The sequence below is a fragment of the Lotus japonicus genome, chromosome 1, assembly GCF_012489685.1.
Source record: "Lotus japonicus ecotype B-129 chromosome 1, LjGifu_v1.2".
NCBI lineage: Eukaryota > Viridiplantae > Streptophyta > Magnoliopsida > Fabales > Fabaceae > Lotus > Lotus japonicus.
Window position 1 is genome coordinate 110,073,106 of NC_080041.1, and position 21,736 is coordinate 110,094,841.

General features: G+C 38.8%; 4 protein-coding genes across 6 annotated transcripts; 2 read left to right on the forward strand and 2 right to left on the reverse strand.

Moving 5' to 3' along the window:
* Positions 1–70: 70 nt before the first annotated feature.
* On the forward strand, positions 71–3,029 carry LOC130729157 (F-box/kelch-repeat protein At5g42350-like). 2 transcript variants are annotated; one of them, XM_057580799.1, is made up of 2 exons: positions 71–324; positions 803–3,029. In XM_057580799.1, exon 2 carries the CDS (start codon positions 879–881, stop codon positions 2,616–2,618), a length of 1,740 nt encoding a protein of 579 aa, XP_057436782.1. In that variant the 5' UTR covers positions 71–324; positions 803–878; the 3' UTR covers positions 2,619–3,029. The 2 variants fall into 2 exon arrangements, with proteins under 2 accessions (XP_057436782.1, XP_057436784.1); XM_057580801.1 differs by lacking the exon at positions 71–324 and adding an exon at positions 373–504.
* A 658-nt stretch (positions 3,030–3,687) lies between these two features.
* Positions 3,688–4,918, reverse strand: LOC130729158 (transcription factor bHLH131-like). The gene is made up of 3 exons (XM_057580802.1): positions 4,811–4,918; positions 4,498–4,731; positions 3,688–4,181 (listed from the first exon to the last, which is right to left on the reverse strand). Exons 1-3 carry the CDS (start codon positions 4,826–4,828, stop codon positions 3,792–3,794), a joined length of 642 nt encoding a protein of 213 aa, XP_057436785.1. The 5' UTR covers positions 4,829–4,918; the 3' UTR covers positions 3,688–3,791.
* A 397-nt stretch (positions 4,919–5,315) lies between these two features.
* Positions 5,316–10,289, reverse strand: LOC130729159 (U-box domain-containing protein 44). 2 transcript variants are annotated; one of them, XM_057580803.1, is made up of 4 exons: positions 9,939–10,289; positions 8,805–9,366; positions 8,390–8,699; positions 5,316–7,059 (listed from the first exon to the last, which is right to left on the reverse strand). In XM_057580803.1, exons 2-4 carry the CDS (start codon positions 9,360–9,362, stop codon positions 5,486–5,488), a joined length of 2,442 nt encoding a protein of 813 aa, XP_057436786.1. In that variant the 5' UTR covers positions 9,363–9,366; positions 9,939–10,289; the 3' UTR covers positions 5,316–5,485. The 2 variants fall into 2 exon arrangements, with proteins under 2 accessions (XP_057436786.1, XP_057436787.1); XM_057580804.1 differs by lacking the exon at positions 9,939–10,289 and having other exon boundaries at positions 8,795–8,966.
* Positions 10,290–12,013: 1,724 nt separating this feature from the next.
* On the forward strand, positions 12,014–20,393 carry LOC130729160 (uncharacterized). The gene is made up of 8 exons (XM_057580805.1): positions 12,014–12,172; positions 12,264–12,290; positions 12,389–12,538; positions 12,614–12,671; positions 13,432–13,483; positions 13,634–13,658; positions 13,758–13,849; positions 19,998–20,393. Exons 1-8 carry the CDS (start codon positions 12,065–12,067, stop codon positions 20,047–20,049), a joined length of 564 nt encoding a protein of 187 aa, XP_057436788.1. The 5' UTR covers positions 12,014–12,064; the 3' UTR covers positions 20,050–20,393.
* The last annotated feature ends 1,343 nt before the right edge of the window (positions 20,394–21,736 follow it).

The window sequence follows — 21,736 nt, forward strand, 5'->3', positions numbered from 1 at the left end:
GTGTGTTGATAGCAATTACTAAATCTAAAAGATATAAATAAGGTTGATGGGTAGCTTTTGAATGAGTGATGCAGTCACTTTACTAAATTGGTGTCCCAACCCACACAATTGTTGTTGTTTATTGTCCTGTTCAGATCTCTTGTTTTTTTTTTTTTTCTTCATTTTTGTTTGTTATTCCAATCTGAGGTATGAAATAATGAAATGAAAAGAGAAAAAAGAAAAAGTGAAGTTTGTGGATGGGGTTGGTATAACAATGAATGAGCATTTCACCTTTCACAAGAACATGGAATTGCTGATTCTTTTCTCTCTCAATTGCATTGCAATGTAAGTTTTCTTCATCTTCTTTTTCTCCTTTTTCCCTTTTCGCCTTTAGGATTCTCTGTGAATTGTTTCCGTTACGCATTCATTCGATTCGTTGAAAACCACAAAGTTGCTTGCTTCATTGATTCTCTTTTTGGGTAACCTAACCTAATTTGCTTCTTGTCTTCACTGGTTTATGCCTAGGTATCACTCACTGCTCATTTCTTGGATTATCATTTCACAAAATTTTGATTGATAATCAAATTGGTGATTTTCACCGCATATATCTCATTTCCCTTCAGGATCTGGATTCATTCATTGTCTTTGTGTGGAAAAAATCATTTTTTTTCAATACCCATTTGTTTTTCTGTAAGATGATGGACTTTGGCATGTGAAATATTATGTGGGGTTGCAATCGGTGTTTGACTGTTTATGCTCCTGTGTCTTTGACAATGCTTGAATCTATAGCTTATTGTGTTTTGTTTGTTTGGATGAATCTTAGAAGGTGAGCTGGTTTGAATGCCAATTGAAAGTCATGTGATGGGTCTTGTGTGTTCTCTAGTGAAAGAGTAGTGAGCATGATGTTTCCTGAAAAATTGGGGGCACAGGAATCTCTTTGTCAGGATTTGCACAGTTTGAGCGTGTCCAAGCGTCTTGTGAGGAGTGTCAGCCAGAAGTTGAGGAAGAAAAACAACGCTAGTGCGTCGGAAGAAGATGATGGTGTCAATGGAGTTTCTTTGAGATGCTTAAATCTGTATGGTAGGGGTGGGGGCTGCAAGGTAGGTGCTGACACTGGTGATGAATTTGGTGATTCGAGCACTAGAAGGAGATCTAGTGCCAGTGAAGAAGGGAAGGGATATAAACCAGTTTGTGGCCCTGAAGAAACTGTCGTTGATTGCTTCTCTTATGGGGTGAAGGACAGGTTTTGGAGGAGGCACAGCAGAAAAAATTCTGAAGTTGACGAATTGATAACAAACAATAGGATGCATGTCTTTCTTCCAGATGATATTCTTGAAATGTGTTTGGTCAGGCTTCCATTGACTAGTCTCATGAATGCTCGCCTTGTTTGCAAAAAATGGAGGTCCTTGACCACCGCCCCTAGATTCCTCCAAATGAGAAGGGAGGGTTCATATCAAAATCCATGGTTGTTTATGTTTGGTGCTGTTAAAGATGGCTTTTGCTCTGGTGAGATCCATGCATTGGATGTGTCAATGAATCAATGGTATAGGATGGATGCTAGTTTTCTCAGAGGAAGGTTCTTGTTCTCTGTCGCTAGTGTGCAGGATGATATCTTCATTGTTGGAGGATGTTCTAGCTTGACGAACTTTGGTAAAGTGGATAGGAGCTCGTTCAAGACACACAAAGGAGTCCTTGTGTTTAGTCCGTTGACAAAATCTTGGCGCAAATCACCAGCTATGAAATATGCTAGATCACTTCCTGTATTAGGAGTAATTGAGGTCAATTTAGACTTTCCAGCTTGTCAAAGTCATCAAAGTCGACAGGATAGACGATTCCCAAGATCAAGGATTGGCGGGGTTTCAGATGTGTACGAGGATCCGCATAAGCTTTCAATGAGACGTCATTGCAGATCTTTTAATGAGGGTGAAGCTTCATCTTTGCCTGGTAGAAAGGCATGCAAGTTCCTGAGACAAAGAAGTGATCATTCAAGCTCAAAGGGAAGTAGAAGGTTTTTGCTGATAGCTGTAGGAGGTCTGGGATCTTGGGATGAGCCTCTGGACTCTGGAGAAGTATATGATTCTGTTTCAAATAAATGGACTGAAATCCCTAGATTGCCTTTTGATTTCGGGGTCGCTTGTTCTGGAATTGTTTGTGGCAGGATGTTTTATGTTTATTCCGAGACAGACAAGCTTGCTGCATATGACATAGAAAAGGGTTTCTGGATTGCAATTCAAGCCGTTCCAATCCCACCCCATGTACATGAGTACTACCCGAAACTTGTGTCTTCTAATGGCCGTCTTTTCATGCTCTCAGTGTCTTGGTGTGAAGGGGATGGCCAAATTGGCCGGCGAAACAAGGCTGTTAGAAAATTATGGGAGTTAGATCTCGTGTATCTTACCTGGACTGAAGTCTCAGTGCATCCTGATGCTCCAATGGACTGGAATGCTGTTTTTGTATCAGACAAGAACCTCATTTTTGGGGTAGAGATGTTCAAAATATTTGGTCAGGTGTTGGATTTTTTCACTGTATGTGATGTGTCTAATATTGCAAATTGGAAGCATATTTCAAGGAATCATGTTACTCATGAGCTGGATGGGTCATCATGCTTGACCAAATCTGTGGCAGTGTTACACCTTTGAATATCATCAAATCTTTCCCTGTGTTGGTTTGAGATGCAACATGAGTGACTGGTAAGTCCTACTTTGTCTTTGCTGCATAATTTTGTACAGGGCAAATCTTCTGAACTCTCTGAACATTCAGTTTCTGTGCTTCTCATGTATCTTTTTGTTTGATTCATTTCACACCAATCATAAAGTTCAATTCCACCCTGACTCTTTGTACTTGTATTCTTCCTGCTATCCAATCAGGCTTTTGGAGTTATGTTTTTGTAAGTTGAATTCTTTATGCCCGGGCATTTCTACATATTACTAATTGCAGTAATCAAACTCCTTATGAATTTGGTACATGGCTATATGCAATCCGAGTGTAATAGTTGGCTTGAGGTGTCAGGCTTAATGATGAAAAGATTATACGATGTTTGCTTGGTTGCATTGTAAAGTTGCAAGGAATTTTGCCCGGAGTCTATGTTTTCGCGTGTTTAAAAACTATCTCGTAAACTAGTGTATGTTTGGATTTCGTTGAACTTAAACGCCAATCCACATTTGAGTCAACGCGGCAAAATCTTGCTTCTTGTTGTGTTGAGATGTGTTTTCGCAACCAAGTGGCTACTTAAATTTGTCAAGAAGGCTCGTGATTCACGTTACTATAATATCTCTGACATGTTTTCTCCTGCCTTGAAGTATGCACATTCTTTTTTTGAGAGTAAGCAAGCACTTCATAATGGACTACTTTTGGGTTCTTTTGCTGCATATGAATCACTACTTGTGGGTGTATATATATATATATCTATAGATATATATATATAGAGAGAGAGACTTACTTTACCTTGTATTGAAATTTAAAGTATTTTATTAGAATGAAAGTCACACAAAAAGAGTTTAGAATCACTTGGTCAAAAACGTTAAGTGGGGAATTTGAACGCTTGGGTGTGCCTAATTGGGCTGCACGCCTGTAAATTGAAAAATTAGTTTTACTTTCCAATTGGAAAAAAAAAAATCTCCAAGAATATACTGCAGAAATCCAAACGAGACTATATTTTTTTTTTGTAATTGTAGATAAAATGAGTCAACATTCCACCACCATTAGAAGTTAGAAGCAAGGGAAAACAACAATTTATAATGCATTCTTCAATTATTTTCTGATTCTGTCTCGGTTAGATTCCAAGATCAGGGGAATCCTACAACACAAAATAGTTATTGAGTAAAATGCCGCATCCTGAAGGTTGGCTTGTGCATGACAACCTTCAAAGTACTCTTGAGCTTCCCCAAACCTTCATCACCAAGACCTTGCACCCACAACACACTTCTGGTTCTTCCACCAAGAGTCATCATCTCAGCTTTTATCACATTGGCTTGCACTGATCCGAGAGCCCTTGCTATAGCTGACATCAATTCAGGCCTATCCTCACAACTGAAAGTGGCCTTCACTATACCCTCCTCACCATTACATTTTACCAAGTTCAGTCTATCTGCCCCACTAGGAAACTTAACCTCCTTTGGGCCATCAACTTCCAATTTGGATACTTTTTTCCTCAGCTCCTTCACTTGCTTGATAGTCTCTACCAGTACTGTTGCCTTGTCCTTCTATTAGTTGACAACAAAATCTAAATTTAGCAAGCTTGTCAAGAAAAATCAAAATGAGAAAAACAAAAAATAAGTCCCCCCTTCTCACATATTTTGTAGCCTCTTTTAATAAGAAAACACCTTATACCAGTTGCATTTAGAATTCCATCAATTACTTGTCTATCAAAATAGTACAATTTTAGTTTAGCGAATTTTCATACACACGCAATAAGAGATACTCGTATTCCATAAAATGCATCTATGTAAGGTGATTATATGACTAATCATATGTGCCATTTATTATTGTAACAACAATAATCTTCATAGTGACACTTACTTTGATTATGTTGGGGAGGATGTTGCGGAGGGTGTCATATTGACCATTGATTCTCATTCTACGTCTCTTTTCTGCTTCACTGTGTTTCTTAGCAGCCAATAATTTGATCTCTGCAGCATTTGATCTTGGCTTTGAGAAACTGTTCTTGTATGTTTGTGAGATGAATCTCCGGGGAAAGCTACTTCCTATCATTTGAGCTTCTGAGTAGTAGTAATTTCGAATATGCTGCATGCTCTGCTCTAACTATTTTAGTAAAACAAAAGAAAGGAAAATAAAGTGGTTTCATTTTAACCTTAAACAAAGGAAATTGTACCTGTTGAAATGAAACCATTGAATTGAACTGTTTTGTCTGTGCTATGAGTGCTAAGGAGAAGCTTGCCTAGTTTGGTGGCAACTACTCCGTTACTTCATAAGATCTTCCTTAATGAATATGAATAAAGGAGTTAATTGCAAGTCAAAAATATAATTTTGCAAATTAATAAGATTCGGAAAATTTTGCCTTCTAATTATGGCGAATCACAAGATAATAATAGCATTAGTATCTGCATTTAAAGTAGGCATGATTTCAAATTTTATTATTGGGATCCTTATCATAAAATCCTTATTTGCGCATAAAATACTCGCCGATCCTTATCAACATCAATTACATATTTGCTGGGAGAGACATGCAACTGTTTTTCGAACGAGTGACAACATCCGTCAAAAACAATTTTTTTTGCATATTTCTAAACTTAAGGGGCAACATGTGCTGCTATGCATTCATCAAAGTGGCGCAATAAATCGACACAATCATGACCTAGCTACAAATGAACACCTCATGAAAGAATGGTAATTTGTATACAATAATAACTCCTCCAACTAAAGTTGGATAAATGCATAGAAAACGATAACAACAGAAATTACATAGATACAATCCAAAACTGCTTGGAACAACAGAAGTTACATACAAATTTTTGTTGTCATTAACTTGACAGAGAAACATCTACCTTCATCCCATGTTTGGAAAGATTCCTGAGAAGTTGGGTATCTTATCAACATGCTTTAGGGCTTTCTCAGCTATCTGTCTAGTTCTATAATCACCATGCTGGAAAGCATCCACAAGTGCAGTACTCACATTTTGATCTCCCGAAACTTCATAGGCTATATCATCTGTTCTTAATAGCCTCTCTGCTGCCCAAACTGCCCTCCTCATCAAATTCTCTGACCTTTTCTCAAGTAACACATCAAGTATAGGCCTCACTGCCTCTGCTTCACACAAAACCAACACTCCTTGCTCAATATCTACCCCATCATCTATCAAAGTAGATAACGCTGCGAGCGCCGCCTCAACCACAGTCACATTTGTGTGGTCCAGTAGAGCTACTAACTTGAGCACTGCCTGCCCTTCATAAAGGCAAAATGTTTCTTTTAAAGAGCACAACCCTCTGTGGATCTTACACAATCCAGTAATGACTGGCTTGTTGTCAAAGCATGCAAAGATTGAAGCACAAAAACTGGGCGGTGGCAGCTCCGGCATTCTGGTTAAATTTTTTGATTCTTGCGATAAATTCTCTAAAGCTGTAGCAGAAACCATCTGAACATTATCAAGCCCATTGGCTTGAAGCTGTTCGATAAACAGGGCAGCGAGATTGTGATTGCGGCAAAGTGCAACGGCATCTGGCTCATCAGCCAAGACATATGTAACTCTTGCAAGAATCTTCACAAGCCCTTCAAGAAACGGTGTCAGGAAGCGACTGCCTCTGATCTCTCCCTGCCTGATGGCAATCACCCTAGATATGACCATCAAAAAGGCATCTTCGTCCAGTAGCTGTCTCGTGAGACCCAAATCTCTCTCGGGAAGATCTGCTAAAAGGCCAACAGCCGCTGCCTGCTCCTCAGTGATTCCTGTATTTTCTGATATGACTTTAACTAGAGTGCCAAGCTGTCCAACTGAGCCACGTAGTGCATCAGCTAATTCCTGACCCATGTGGGGTGACAAATTCTGAAGAAGTTTTAAGGAAGCTACACGCAGATCTTTCTGTGGTGCCTCAATGAATTGAACTAGACTGATAGTGGCACCAGAGCTTTTGATTGCAGCAACAACACCCACGACTGTAGTTGGAGAACTGGTAAGTCCAACAAGAACTTGGAGAAGTTTGCACTCGATTGCTGGACCAGTGTTGCTTATAAGATGGAGGAGATTATGAACTATATCCTCTGAGACCAGAGTTTGGTCATCAGTTCCAAATGGAATGGAATCAAAGTCTTCACCCGAGTTCACAACATTGGCAAGAATTGTAGCAGAGACCTCCTTTAAGCGTGTTGGAAGCTGATTATGACCCACTGCAAACAGGTCCTTGACAAGAGGGGAAAGGATGCCGGCTTCTATTAAAACCTTTGCGCTTGGCTCACATGATATCTGATTTAGTGCCTTCAGTGCAGCTTCTCTTGACTGCATATTACCACTTTTCATTATATTGATTAGAGATGAACCTACAGTTTTAGCAACAAAGACTTTGACATCGTTGTTCAAAACGAGATCACCAAGGTATCCAGCCATGGAGAGTTTAGTTTCTGGTGAACCTGCAAACATTTTAACGAAAAACTAGATTATGTTTTAACGTCTGCATATGAATTAGGAGTTCTACAAGCAAATGACAATGTTCATAAATTAATCAAAACTAAATGGAGCACCCATGAATTCCCTCCAGAATGAAAATTCATCTAGGGTTACATTCATTTATTCACCTAGGCTACTGTGCAATTTTGGTTTTCCAATAATTTTTTTCTCGAATTTAATCCCTCAATTTTTGATCATTACAATTTAAGTTTAACCATCACTTTCATTCTACTTAAAAACTCTCAAATTATCATTTCCTAAATCCTAAAAAAAATTTACAACTTAAATCGATTTAAACTTCATTCGGCTTAAAACTTCCCATTCAAAATATCAAATTTCACCTAAAAAAAATTAACAAATCTCAATTTTTCCCTCGTGTCAAACCCTAACTTCATAACCTACAAAGTCCTTCAAATTTTCTCAAAAGTTTACTAAATTTCTGGCTTCCAAATGTTCAAAGTTGTTTTGTTTCATACCCCAAATTCATCATCGACCTCCCAAAATATTAACATATAAAGTTGAGAATTTAGAATTCTGGTAGTAGAAAATTGACAGCAACATCAAATTTGCTTAATTTAAAGAAATTGAGGGGCTTGATTTGCTCAAGATAATTAGGGGCTAAAACTGCACATAAGCTATATACTAGAAGGACTAAAAATGCAATTAATCCATATCTTTTCTAATTTTTGGTAATCGCATCTTTTCTAATTGCTTGTAGCATCTATCATTTGGAATAAGGAAACATTTTGATCTATTTTGTATGACAGTCATTTGAAAAAATTATTCCAACCAACTGTTAAAACCCTATAAGAGAGAAAACTGATTTCCAATTTTTAAAGGTGGGAGGGATTTTCTAGACCAAATCAAACACTACAAGATGATGCATCGCTTTTAATACAAAAGTTTTCAACTGAAACTATTTTCTTCTAGGAAATATTTTCTAAGAAGCTATTTTCCAATCAGAAGATATTCCACAATCAGCTGTAAAAGAAGAATAAAGAATAAGCACACAGATAATAGCAATTTTAAGCTTCTTTAAAACACTTTTATATTACATAGGTATTATTCATTTCACGTGATCCTTGAAATATTCATACAAGAAATATAATTTTGTCTTAATCCTTTAAATAATTCCAAAAACAAAACGTGTTCACACCATTTTTTACAAAAATACAGGTGTAATATGGCTGGCCTAGCAAATTATGCTCTGATGAGAACTAACATAGCATGGTGAGCTAATTATCCACACAACACAAGTATGTTGTGAGATTAATTACAGATTAGTGTTAGTACCTTCAAGAAGATGGGTCAGAAGAGGCTGCAATCTACCATTTTCAGCCATCTGCCGCACATTATTCTCACACTTCTCCAGATTCTCTAATGTTTTATCAGCCTTCTGAACAGTGGAAAGGTCTTCTGATTTGCTGCTTGTCATTCCAACCAATATAAGAATAGATCCATTGATTGAACCAATCTTCTCACAAAGGGTTTCAGATTTTGAGAGCTCGTAAAGCAAGGAGACAGCCTCCTCTCTTTCTTTAGAAAGCTCATGAGAAAGGAATTTAACTACCGTACGAACAGTGTCCCCTTCGGCCAATATTTCCTTTGGAAGCAAAAAGAAGATGTTAGCATTAGTCTCCAAAGGCACGTTGGTGATACCAAAAAACTAGAAAGAAAATAAAATGATAACCAGCAAACCTGTGACAACCTTATTCTCATCATCTTCCTCTACCACAATTCTAAGGGTTTCCAAAGCTCTACAACGAATCTTACGGCTGCTACTCTTCAGCATGTCAACAATCATTGGTACAAGCCCTGCACTGCGGACCATGTGCTTATTTGACCGACTTCTTTGACAGACGTGCTGGACATACTTTAATGCCTGGAGAGTTTCAATTTCCGGACTCCCCGTATTCAATGAACGGCGAGCCATATCCAGCTGTGCAGCTTCATTCCTGGCAATCCACTCTTCAATGGTGTTACGCAAAGCCATACTTGGATTCAGTTCTGTGCTTTTTAATTCGTGCAGGGTCAAAGGGCAAACCAGTTTCCGCCCACTCTCCTTGCATTCCCTGAACCATTTTTCAATTGCTTCACGTTCATAAGTCTGTCCATTTTCTAAAGTAACAGGATCACGCATAACTTGCTTCGTCAGCGGACACACAAAGGCGTCGTAAATAGGCTCAATGTGCAACCTCTCAAAATGAAAGCTATCATCCGACTGGCTGCCAGGGTCATTACTTCCATCCCAGCTTGCAGCCATCATATATCTATTGCCACAAAGAACACAAGATTACCATAGTGCTATCTATGAAGCCTACAACAATGGCATGGCAGCTAATGGTAGCAACAAAGCAGTAAAAGAACAAACAAATATGAAGTAAATATGCAGGCATTTTCATGCGGAGATTCAACCGCGAACCTACAGAGCGAGGATTCGGAGAATACAGGATTAAAATGCTAATGAAGCTATCTATCAGCAACTCAAATCAAAACATGAATTGAATGCAACAAGTGTCTAATTGTGAATCCAATGAAGTCAAACCCTCTCCTACAGCTACTTGCCAATTATTAAGTTCTTCAATGCAATGATGACAAGCAATAAAAAGACAAATTGGGCAATAGTTGCAATGACCCAGTATCAATAATTAATGATCATTATACAAAGATTCTCCAGAAATTCATATTCCCTTAATTTAGAAACATAGAGAGATGCAAACTAGTTCAGCTCAATTGTAAATTATCTAAGCAATTGAATTGGGAACAAACAAAACGAACAGACAACCTTAAATCTTAAACAAATCGAGAAAACGGAAACAACAGTAATCAACAGGAACTGTACCTGTCTGTAAGAAGCGGTGAAGGATCTCTGAGTAAAAAAAAACCTAGTTTTAGTTTGAGAATTAAACAAAAACCCTTGAATCAAAGTTGAAAGCGTGATGCAATTGTTGGTGTGCCATGATGAAGAGTTGGAATTGCAGGAGAAGAAGAAGAAGAAGAAGAAGATGTAGTTGAGTTGAAGGATGAGGGAGGAACAAAAAATGAAAAAAGAAAAGAAGAAAAGAAAAGAAAATTGATTAATAAGAGAAAGAAGTGCTACCAGCAAGCAATTATAAAAAATAAAATAAAAAATGGATGAAGAAAGAGAGAGAACGTTGACTGGATGCCATAGTCATCAGGTCCAGACAAAGAGAGCTGCTATCATTCTAATTCACCCGGCCTGCCACCAGGTTGGCTTCATTACAATCACTTTTGGATGCAGATATTTTTTCAAGTATTTAATAGATATCCATTTTAGAGATAGTTTAATAAATGCGGAATTCTATCGTGGATCATGTCAAAAATTATTCACCAATAAACTATGTTTTTACTTTTTAGAATTAAGATTCGACATGTATGATTTACAATATGTTTCTTATGTACTAAAGTTAATTTGTGAAGATGTCCTATTAACTTGTGAACCGAGTTTTTTATCCATGATAAATAAAGTATTGATAAATTAAACAACTTTAAAAAACATTTTAACTTACTTATGTTTTATTTTCTTGTTTACAAAAGTTAGGTATCTTTGATAGCTAGACTTGAACGAAATATTTGTCGCGGATCTCGGTATGGGTGGAGATGAAGGTCTCAAATATGTGGAGGAGAAATCCAGATCGATAGTCTGAAAGATATCAGCCAGGACTTTTAACGATTAATGGTTTAAATTTAAAATGATTGTTTAAATAAATCTTTATCATGCAAACAATTTGTTAAAATCATAATTTATTTTGATCACAACTATTGGGTCATATTCATTCACATAATTGAATAGTGTATTTACCTCTGCAACTAAATGTGGACAATTGACTCGGTTGTGACCTTCTTGGTTGCAATGTCTGCATCTCTACCTAGGCTGAGACTCTCTCATGTCCAATCTCATTTTGTATGAGTTGGCTTGGGACAAATTTTGTCACACGCTATGGACTCATCTAGAACAATATAGGTCATGCCTCGTGAAATTGTCTTCTCAATACAACTATCACCCTCATTGCTCAACCAAGTTAATCATGGAATTCACATTGCCATATTTTGATCATGCAATTGTCTTCTCATACATCTATCACCTTCATTGCTTAACCTATGTGAATTCATCGAATGCGTTGAAATTGGTATTGATTAACTTTCAACCAGATCAATATTTGTGTACACCTTTAGAATTATCATCAACAATTGTTGCATAAAGGCGTTGATCATGCATATCACATACTCGTCATCAAATACTTGAAGACCTATAAAACTATTTAGATTATCTGAAATAAAAGTCTATAAGTCCCACTAGAAATAATTCAGTTACGTCCAAGCTTCTACTTGCTATGAATTATCTTCTTCGAGTTATCCATGCTCGTGTCGAATCCTAGTTGCATGGAGAATGCCCGACATGAGCCAAGCTAAGTTGAAGAAAACACCTCATGAGATGTTTTTTAGGTATAAACTTATAAGTGATGAAAACACCTAAAATGAATGAGTTAGGTTGAATGAAAGATTCACATATGAAACAATATTTTTTTTATTCAGATCGTACAACATATCCTTAGGTGAGGCAAGTTCTACATGCATATGCTGTCATATCAATTGCTTATATGTTAAATACAATCCCAAATAACAACATAGCTGATTGTCGGGCTTGACAAGCTTTCCGTCTTGGCTCTCAGCAACATGTCTGGAATTTCCCTCCTTCCTTTACTTTTGCGTCGTTGTATCTTAACGCTGTAGTGTAGTGTTTGCTTTTCATCAAGTTTTTTCCTCTCGTAAAAAAAAAATCAAATAATATGGTTTTCTTAATATTATTTTGGTAATTATTTTTATTATTATTAAAATTCCAAATATTCAAGTAACCTGTGCACTGGGTAAAAATAAATATTCAAAATTACACATTTACAATACAAAGCAAAGCAGGTAGAGGTAGAGAAGGTGAAGTGAGGGTCAATGGCGTATTCGCGTCTCTTCTTCATCTTCTTCGTCTTCTTCGCAGTGTTACACACAGCACCATCCAATGCCATCGATGACAAATGTGCCGCCTGTAAAGCTGTAGCTGTATGCTACTCTTCCCCCAAACCAAACTCACTTTCAATTGAGATCTTGTGTTGATTGTGATTCTGATTCTGATCTGACTCTTCCCTTGCAGGAGGAGCTAGAGATTGGGCTTTCCAGGGTAACTACCCATTTCAATTCAATCACATGATTCACATTTGCATTACATTCAGACATTGATTGATTGATTGATTGGTTGATTTGGTTTGACAAATCCAGGAGAAGCCGCGGAACCATTTGGATATGCGCCATCGATTGGACTCCAAGGGCCAGCGTCAGGGAAAGCTAATCGATTACAGAGTTAGCGACCTAAGGGTTGTTGAGCTTCTTGATGGTCTTTGCGAAAAGATGCAAGACTACACACTCATGGTCATTGCTTTCTACCATTTAGATTTTCTAGATTCAATGGGTGTTTTTTATTTATTAGCATTTGTGTTTTTGCAGATAGATACTGATACATATGAATGGTTCAAAGTGGATAGCTGGGATAACCTCACAAAAAGTATGTTATGTACTACTACCCTATCCATGTATTTCCAGAACTTATTGTAGCTTAACAGATTCTTTAGCATTAAGAAAAACATATTGAGCTTTTTTGTCGCGAAGAAACAAGGAGCGTAGTTAAGTGTATTTTAGATCTAGACCTGTCTATTGTATTTATATGTGGGCTATATGGTACTCAGCACAGCAATTTTATACTTAAGCAACTGAAATGCTAAGATTTAAGAGGTTTACTATTACTTTACTTGTTGTGCCAGGATGGATATGGGTTGTTTGGTCTTGTAATTATTTAAAGTATTCACATGTACAGGATATGAATATGTATTATGTATAGCATTTTGATTGCTCATCTATGAAAACTGGAGAGATAACTCATAACTGTAATTTATTTGGATTCATCAAGTATTGAGAGTCCTGTTTTTTGATATGGTTGCTTAGCAATTTATCAATTTGTCACTTATAATGCCAATGTCTGGTTTTGAAGTTTGTATTTCACCATTGGGCATGTATTGTAAGTATTAAGGTGAAATATTTTATCATTTCAAATCCTTAATGAGTCTTGTGTGCTATCCCAACCAAACTAATCTGTGAGTAATTTCAGTTTGTTGCATTGTCATGCTTCTTCCAGTCAATTTAATGGTCTGCATCTTTTTGGTTTTTTTGTTTTCCTATTTTAATGCTTTAGCAACTAAATAGTTTAGTGGTTTCTTTAATTCTCATCAAAGTTCTCTGAACACATTTTTCTATTCTTCTCTTGATAGATAAGCAAGAAGCTCGAGCATATTCAAAAGATATATCTTCTTATTGTGGAAGGTAAGAAGCAAGTCGTTTATATGTTTATACTTATATTTTTTAACAGGGATATTACGTCGTCAAATCTTTACCTTCAGCTTTTGCAACATGTAGTTTTTAAAACTTGAGGACTGCAGTTGTGCACTGACCTTCTGTGTGTACTTTGACCAGATTACTTGAAGACACGGAAGAAGAGGTGAATTTCAATTTTTGATTCTTCTGCAGTTAGTGTATATATGTTCATCTGCATGGTATAGTAATGTTGAATTATTGCTAATGATGCCGAGTCGTGTAGTTGGCTGAATTGATAAAGAAAGGATCGGTTAAAGTGGGAGATGTGAGCAAAGTTCTTTGTCAAGATTTGAGCAAACATTGCAGTCGAACGAGGTAACTTACTAACTTCAAATGCATTAGAAGGATTTTATTTTACCATAGCGGTACACTTGATTGGCCAGTACATATTTGTTGAATTTGTGGTGTAAAATGTGTTTTTGGGTACGCAACCTGGTTGTATGTTCTTTTTTTTATAGGTAAATGTTAGTTGTTAGTTGTTAGTAATGTTAGTAATTTAGTCCCTGATAGGAACCTTATCTCTAGTAAGAGCAAGGATTACTCTAAGGTTTACAAGCGTAGGGGTAAAGTGGGGATAAACATTAGTCCCACTACCTTAGGAGAGTAGGGTAACTAATTGTGAGCTGGCAGATTCCCTTTGCAGAGAATCAGGCCAGGTGGTGTGTATAAACACCAAAGAAAGAGAGAGAAAGGGTAGGCTAGAATTGGATTAGTCTTGGACTAGGAGAGAATTGAAGCACTCTCGAATTTGCTTCTGCTAGCACTGTTATTTCCTTTCTTTCTGTACTGTTTCTACACTGATTCTTGGTGATTTCACCAGAATCCTAGTAAATAATACAAGTTTCCTTTTGTTCATTCTTCATCTTTCTCTGAATACCTATCATTGGTATCAGAGCTCCCGATCCAAAGGGAGCTTTGTATGACCTTCACCCGCGCACAAATGGAGAACCATATGGAGAGCGTTGAGAAGAACGTTTCTGAGATGAGGACTGTTGTCGATGAGCTCCGACAGCTGATGCTCCAACAAACGCGACGCCGGAGCAGGGGCAGATCTAAAACGCCCCGTCGCCGTCACCGCTCTGGAAGTCAGCACTCGTCGATCTCCGGCGATGGCTCTCGTAGCTCCCGATCTGTTTCGCTGCGACACGAGGATGCTTCCCCGAGGAGGCATATTCGCACTGGAAGGAAGATCGATCTCCCTGTGTTCAATGGGGATGATGCTTACGGGTGGATTGTTAGGGTCGAGCGATTCTTCCGACTCAATGAAGTTGACGATACCGAGAAAGTGCGACTCCTGGTGGTAGCCATGGAGGAACGTGCTCTGAACTGGTTCCAATGGTGGGAAGAACAGACCCCGGAACGCACCTGGGAAGCGTTCAAGGAGGCTCTGGTTCGAAGGTTCCAACCCGGGTTAGTGCAGAACCCGTTTGGACCATTGTTGAGCATCAAACAATCCGGAAGCGTGATGGAGTACCGTGAACGATTCGAGATGGTCGCAGCACCGTTGCGTCACACCGACCGAGATATCATCAAAGGGAATCTGCCAGCTCACAATTAGTTACCCTACTCTCCTAAGGTAGTGGGACTAATGTTTATCCCCACTTTACCCCTACACTTGTAAACCTTAGAGTAATCCTTGCTCTTACTAGAGATAAGGTTCCTATCATCACTCCCCCCTGGGAAACACACCTTGTCCTCAAGGTGGAATGTTGGGAACTGGTTCTGGAACTGCTGCAGTGACTCCCAGGAATTCTCAAAATCAGGGAGATTCTTCCAACTGACTAAGAGTTCAGTTTCCCCAAAGGGGTTAAGTCTGGAGTCCAGAACAGCTGCTGGCTCGACTTGTAGCTCCCACTCTTCAGATAAACAATGGGGTAAAGGTTGCACCTGAACTGTAGGAGCCAAGGATTTCTTCAATAGAGATATGTGGAAGACTGGATGAATCAAACACCCTTCTGGCAGCTGCAATTTGTAGGCCACAGGGCTGATCTTTCCAACCACTTCAAATGGGCCATAATACCTAGGACTGAGTTTTTGATTGGTTCTTTTAGCTAGGGTCTGGCGTTTGTAGGGCTGTATCTTCAGATAGACTTGATCCCCTAATTCAAACTGGACATTCCTTCTATGCTTATTGGCTTGTTGCTTCATTTGATTCTGAGCTTGTGCCAAGTTTGCTTTCAGCTCCTCTAGCATGTTGTTCCTTTCAGCAGTTAATCTGGTAACCTCTGCTACTGCTGTGGAGGTCACATCACCTCTAACTATAGCAGGAGGGTCCTGGCCATAAAGAGCCTTGTAAGGAGTAGATTTGAGTGAAGAGTGGTAATTGGTATTGTACCAATACTCAGCCCATCCTAACCACTTAGGCCACAGCTTAGGTTTACTCCCTGTGAGACACCTCAAATAAGTTTCCACACATCTGTTGACCACTTCAGTCTGACCATCTGTTTGTGGATGGTAGGCTGTGCTATATTTTAATTTGGTTCCTGCTAGCTTGAAGAGTTCTGACCAGAATGAGCTCAGGAACACACTATCCCTATCTGACACAATAGTTTTAGGAAAGCCGTGTAACCTGACCACCTCTTGAGTGAAACTTTCTGCCACAGTTTTAGCAGAATAAGGGTGTGACAGGGCTATGAAGTGGGCAAACTTGGTGAGTCTATCAACCACCACTAGTATGGTATCCTTTCCCATGGACCTAGGTAGGCCACCTATAAAATCCATGCTAATATCTGCCCAGTTTGTGAAGGAATAGGCAAGGGTTGAAGTAGGCCTGCAGGACTTAGAGCTTGGTACTTGTTCCTCTGGCATACCTCACAACTCTGAACATAATGCTGAATCTCTGACCTCTTGTTTTCCCAGTAAAATAGAGAAGAAATTCTCTTCATGGTTCTGAAATTGCCAGCATGCCCTCCCACTGCTGAATTGTGAAATTCTTCTAATATCTTAGGTATCCTTGAGGATGTTTTAGGAATCACCATTCTGCCCTTAAAGTATAAGAGTCTCTTTCTATATTCAAAGTCTCCTTGTGACTCTGGATTAGTGAGTAGAGTTTGGATAATAGTGTTGTACTTGGCATCTTGGAGTAATTCTTCCTCTAATCCTTCCCACTCTTGGCACTGTGCAGTAGATAGAGCAGAAAAGTTAAATTTCCTGGATAGAGCATCAGCAGCCTTGTTCTCTATCCCAGGTTTATATTTAATGGTGAAATTGTATCCCATCAACTTGGTGATCCACTTCTGTTGATCCTCACCCATTATCCTCTGTTCAGTCAAGTATTTGAGGCTCTTTTGGTCTGTGTGTATCACAAAGCTCCTACCTAATAGATAGGGTCTCCACTTCTGTACAGCTATCACAATGGCCATTAGTTCCCTTTCATATACAGACTTGTTCTGATTCCTATCAGAGAGAACCTTACTCATGTAAGCTACTGGCCTTCCTTCTTGCATGAGTACAGCCCCAATGCCCTTGCCTGATGCATCAGCCTCTATCACAAATTGTTTGTCAAAATTTGGAGCTGCCAGTACAGGTAAGGTAGTCATGGCCACCTTCAGCTTCTCAAATGCTTCAGTGGCTGCTTGGTCCCACTTGAAGTTATCCTTCTTCAAGAGTTGAGTAAGAGGTAGTGTCATCTTGCTGTATCCCCTGACAAATTTTCTGTAATAACCTGTCAGTCCAAGAAATCCCCTAAGACTTTTCAAATCCTTAGGCGTGGGCCAATCAATCATGTCTTTGATTTTGCTTGGATCTGCAGCTACTCCTTGACCAGAAATTATGTGGCCTAGATATCCTAATTGTTTCTTCCCAAAGGAGCATTTCTTCTGATTTACTACTAGCTGGTTTTCCTTGAGCAGTTGCAAGACTTGTCTCAAATGCCCTTTGTGTGCTTCTTCATCTTGGCTATAGATGAGAATGCCATCGAAGAAGACAAGGGCAAACCTCCTTAAGTATGGCTTGAGCACCTGATTCATTAAAGCTTGGAAGGTGGATGGTGCATTGGTTAGCCCGAAGGGCATGACCACATACTCATAGTGGCCCTCGTGTGTCCTGAATGCAGTTTTAGGAATGTCCTGGTCTTGCATCCTTACTTGGTGATATCCAGACTTAAGGTCCAGCTTGGAGAATACTTGAGCTGTTCCCAACTCATCTAGTAGCTCCTCAATAACAGGGATTGGGAATTTGTTTGGGATTGTCATTTTGTTCAGGGCCCTATAATCTACACAGAACCTCCAGCCCCCATCCTTTTTCTTCACCAAAATTACAGGGCTGCTATAGGGACTGTTGCTAGTTCTGATGACTCCAGAATTCAGCATGTCTTTTACCAATTTCTCTATCTCATTCTTTTGATAATAAGGGCATCTGTAAGGCCTGATATTAGGGATGGTAGCCCCTTCTTTTAAGGTTATAGCATGGTCACAATCCCTTCTTGGTGGCAGCCCTTGAGACCCCTGAAGAACCTCTGGGAATTCTGCTAGAATTGCAGCCATGTCATCTGAGATTCCCTGCTCATCTTCTGTATCCGTTAGTGGATTTTCACATGTCACATAGAACCCTTCTCCCTTGTTTTGCAAGGCTTTGCATAAAGCCTTCAGTGAAGTTTGAGTACAGCTTAAAGAGGGGTCCCCTCTTAGCATCATTTTCTGTCCTTCGACCTGCCATTGCAAGGTTAATTCTCTGAAATTTGCCTTTATATCCCCTAGACTGGATAACCATTCCATGCCCAATACTAAATCTGTTCCACCCAATTCCAGGACATAAAATTGCTGGGTCAAACTCAACCCTTGCACTAGCAATTGTAGGTCCTTGCAAACCCCCTGATTCTGAATCTTATCTCCATTACCAATCTCCACTTCATAGGTCACAGTCTCAGTGATGGGTAACATCATCTCCTTGACCAGTCCCTGTGATATGAAATTGCTTGTGGCACCACAGTCTATGAGTATGAGGATTGGCCTTGCTTTTTCCCTCTGACCCAGTTGACCTCGTAGCTTGAAGGATCTACTGGTGGTGATGCCTTCCTTGCTCTTGAGGGATAAGAGTAAGGTTTTGTGTTCTACAGCAAGTTCAGATTCTGCTTCAAAGAATTGTCCCTCTTCTTCTTCTTCCTCTTCATCTACCGTCTCCATCAACACGAATTGGTAGTGCTTCATTTTGCATACATGCTCCCTGTTCCACTTTTCTCCACACTTGAAGCATAGGCCCTTCCTGCTACGATCCTGGAGCTCGGATTGAGAACTTCTTATCTTGTCCCTTATTCTCCCCTGTTTTAGCTTCAGTAGAGCTTTTTTCTGCACTTGCTTTCTCTGCAGTTGTAGATCCTGCAATTTGGCTCTTCCACTTGTTTCCATCTATCCAAGTCTGATGTGCTTTGCTCGAGGATACTCCTTTTTCCTTCCATCCTCGCTTGTCCTCATCTCCGCCCTTGCTGTTGCGCATAGCCAGATTTTTCTCTTCCAGTAACAGCGCGCGGTCCATGATCTCCTCCAGTTTTCCAGATCTGTACAACTTCAGCTCAGCCCTGATTTCTTCCTTGAGGCCATTAAGGAAGATTCCCTTTGCAGAGAATCAGGCCAGGTGGTGTGTATAAACACCAAAGAAAGAGAGAGAAAGGGTAGGCTAGAATTGTATTAGTCTTGGACTAGGAGAGAATTGAAGCACTCTCGAATTTGCTTCTGCTAGCACTGTTATTTCCTTTCTTTCTGTACTGTTTCTACACTGATTCTTGGTGATTTCACCAGAATCCTAGTAAATAATACAAGTTTCCTTTTGTTCATTCTTCATCTTTCTCTGAATACCTATCAGTCCCTAGGGTTCGAACCCTGGACACTTCACCCTTCATCCCACCCAACCCTTTTGTCCCTAGCTCTTACCACTTGAGCTATCCTTCGGGGACAACCTGGTTGTATGTTCTAAGATCATAGCACTCTTTATTGATCAGGAACATCTTAACTTGCTGTTAGATACTTCCCATTTTAGCCTGTTCTCCCTAATGGGGCTTGCTGTTAGAACTTAGAAATACCTTTGGCCAATGTAGTTTGACACTTGCTTTGCTTAGCTGTTGCTGCTCTCTAAGGAATTATCTTTCATCCATTTGGCTAGTAATGATACTTTGACACCCAAACGGTGCAGAGTTACAGACATCCCATTTTTCTCTCCATCTATTTTCATATATATCACATTCATTACTTCTCTCTCTTCTAGTATTTACTCACTTTGGTGTTTGGGTGTATGCACTATGCGGATGTCTATAATCATTTTCCTACTCCAAAACAATGAACTACAATGACCTGCCTTAAGGGAAAACGTTAGAATTGAAACTCAAAACAAGGGAGGTTCATGTAATTTGCCCAATTCCAGTCAAAAGTTGCTTGTAATAGTTCAATACCTCGTATCTATTATTTAACAATTGATGCATTCTCGAAATGACATTATATGGAGACAACTGAGATGGGTTATATTCATGCAGAGTATCACACGAGGCTGAAGTCGTTGATGATGGTGATAAAGAAGAGCTCTAAAACCTGGGATTAATGATTATTACTGGAAATATCTGCTTCTGGGCTACCAAAGATTGACAGAAATCACAATGCATCCCAAAACTGATAGTATTGTGCTTTTTTTGTTTTGTTTGAGATAGAATGGCTTGTTTTCTCATTTTAAAGGCTTTTTTAACATGCGGTGGATCTGATCAATTGATGATTATGATTTCAAGGTCGTGCACCACACGATCTCACAAATTTTCATTAAGCCTTATAGGAGTGCCTGAGAAGTTTACATAGTTTGATATTTAACTCTGATTTGTAGACTCCTAAACAATATGGACACACCACATACACTACATATTATCTTTGTCTTCATGTCACATCTCTCTTCTCTTTCTTACTATAGATATATAAACTAATTGGGTGTGTACCAAATATCTTCCTTTGACATTGCTTTGTTGAGATCCACTAGTCACCTTATTAAACCTTTCTTTTTGCACCAAGGGTATCCTTCAGTAGATTGTCAGAAATAATCCATTTCAAGTGAAACATTTGATACTGATATTTTTTGCTCACCTAGTTTTTAAAAATAAATTTTCATAACTTCTTTTTATTGAACTTTATGTTTTCTATAATTGTATATTCTTTCTGTTAAGCTATAGAGAATCTATTAGGACATTGTTTTAATTAGTGTTCATATCTCTTCAACAACACAAGAAGCCAATTCTCATGTATAGTACCAAACTAATTGAAGGCTTTGAAAGAGCCTTAGTAGAGACGTAGAGTACATACTATCACGTAGAGGATAATTTTTTTTACATTGATGTCATCTTACATTCTCCCAAGCCTCATATATGCATGTGTGTCTGTAAAGGTTTAGAACATTTGTTTAAAATGGATACCATATTCATATAGCAATTGGAGAAAATGTTGAATATCTATATCAAATATGTAATATCGGGTAGAAAATACACGTTTAAAAGTTACATCACTCTTTTACCGTTTGCACTACATATATTAGTAGAATTTTGGGTTAATATGTTTTTTGTCCTTGATATATCATAACATAATCCAATCAAACAAATCACCCATCCTATTAGAAATTTCACATTGACTAAAGATATGACATAAATAACTTTTATATAAGGTAGAACAACCATTTATTGTTAGACTAATTTTTAGGTTGAATTAGGCTTCCCAAATTCTAATTAGTCGAAGGTTGCAACTTCTTATGACTTGAATGTATAGTGACTGCAGCTTCGTGCTTGAGAATCAGAATGTGAGAGGAGCTTATCTAATGACGGGAACGTGGAGAAGGAAAGGAATTATGGGAACGTGTGGGAGGAAAGGAACGTTGTAACACCCCGATTTCGGTGGCGTCACTTTAGTAACTCAAAAATAAAATAAAGCGGAAAAACATGTATTTTTTTTTCGTTTTGTTTAAATAAAAAGACTTGTCGAAATAAAGACTCATCCCAATCGCGATTAACAGCGATTAATATACAATACTATTACAGTCCTGCTGTAACTAAAAGCATCGTCACGAGTGTCCTCCAGTGACGGCAAGGTTTACAAGTTTTCAGAAAGCATAATTAGTTCGAAATATTAAACAAGTGACAGAAAGGAATAGTCAGCCCTAGATGGCCGCCTCTAGACCTCTACAACCGACTACTCCATGGGATTCCCAACTACGGAGAACCACACGAAAGTAACGTGTCGGAGA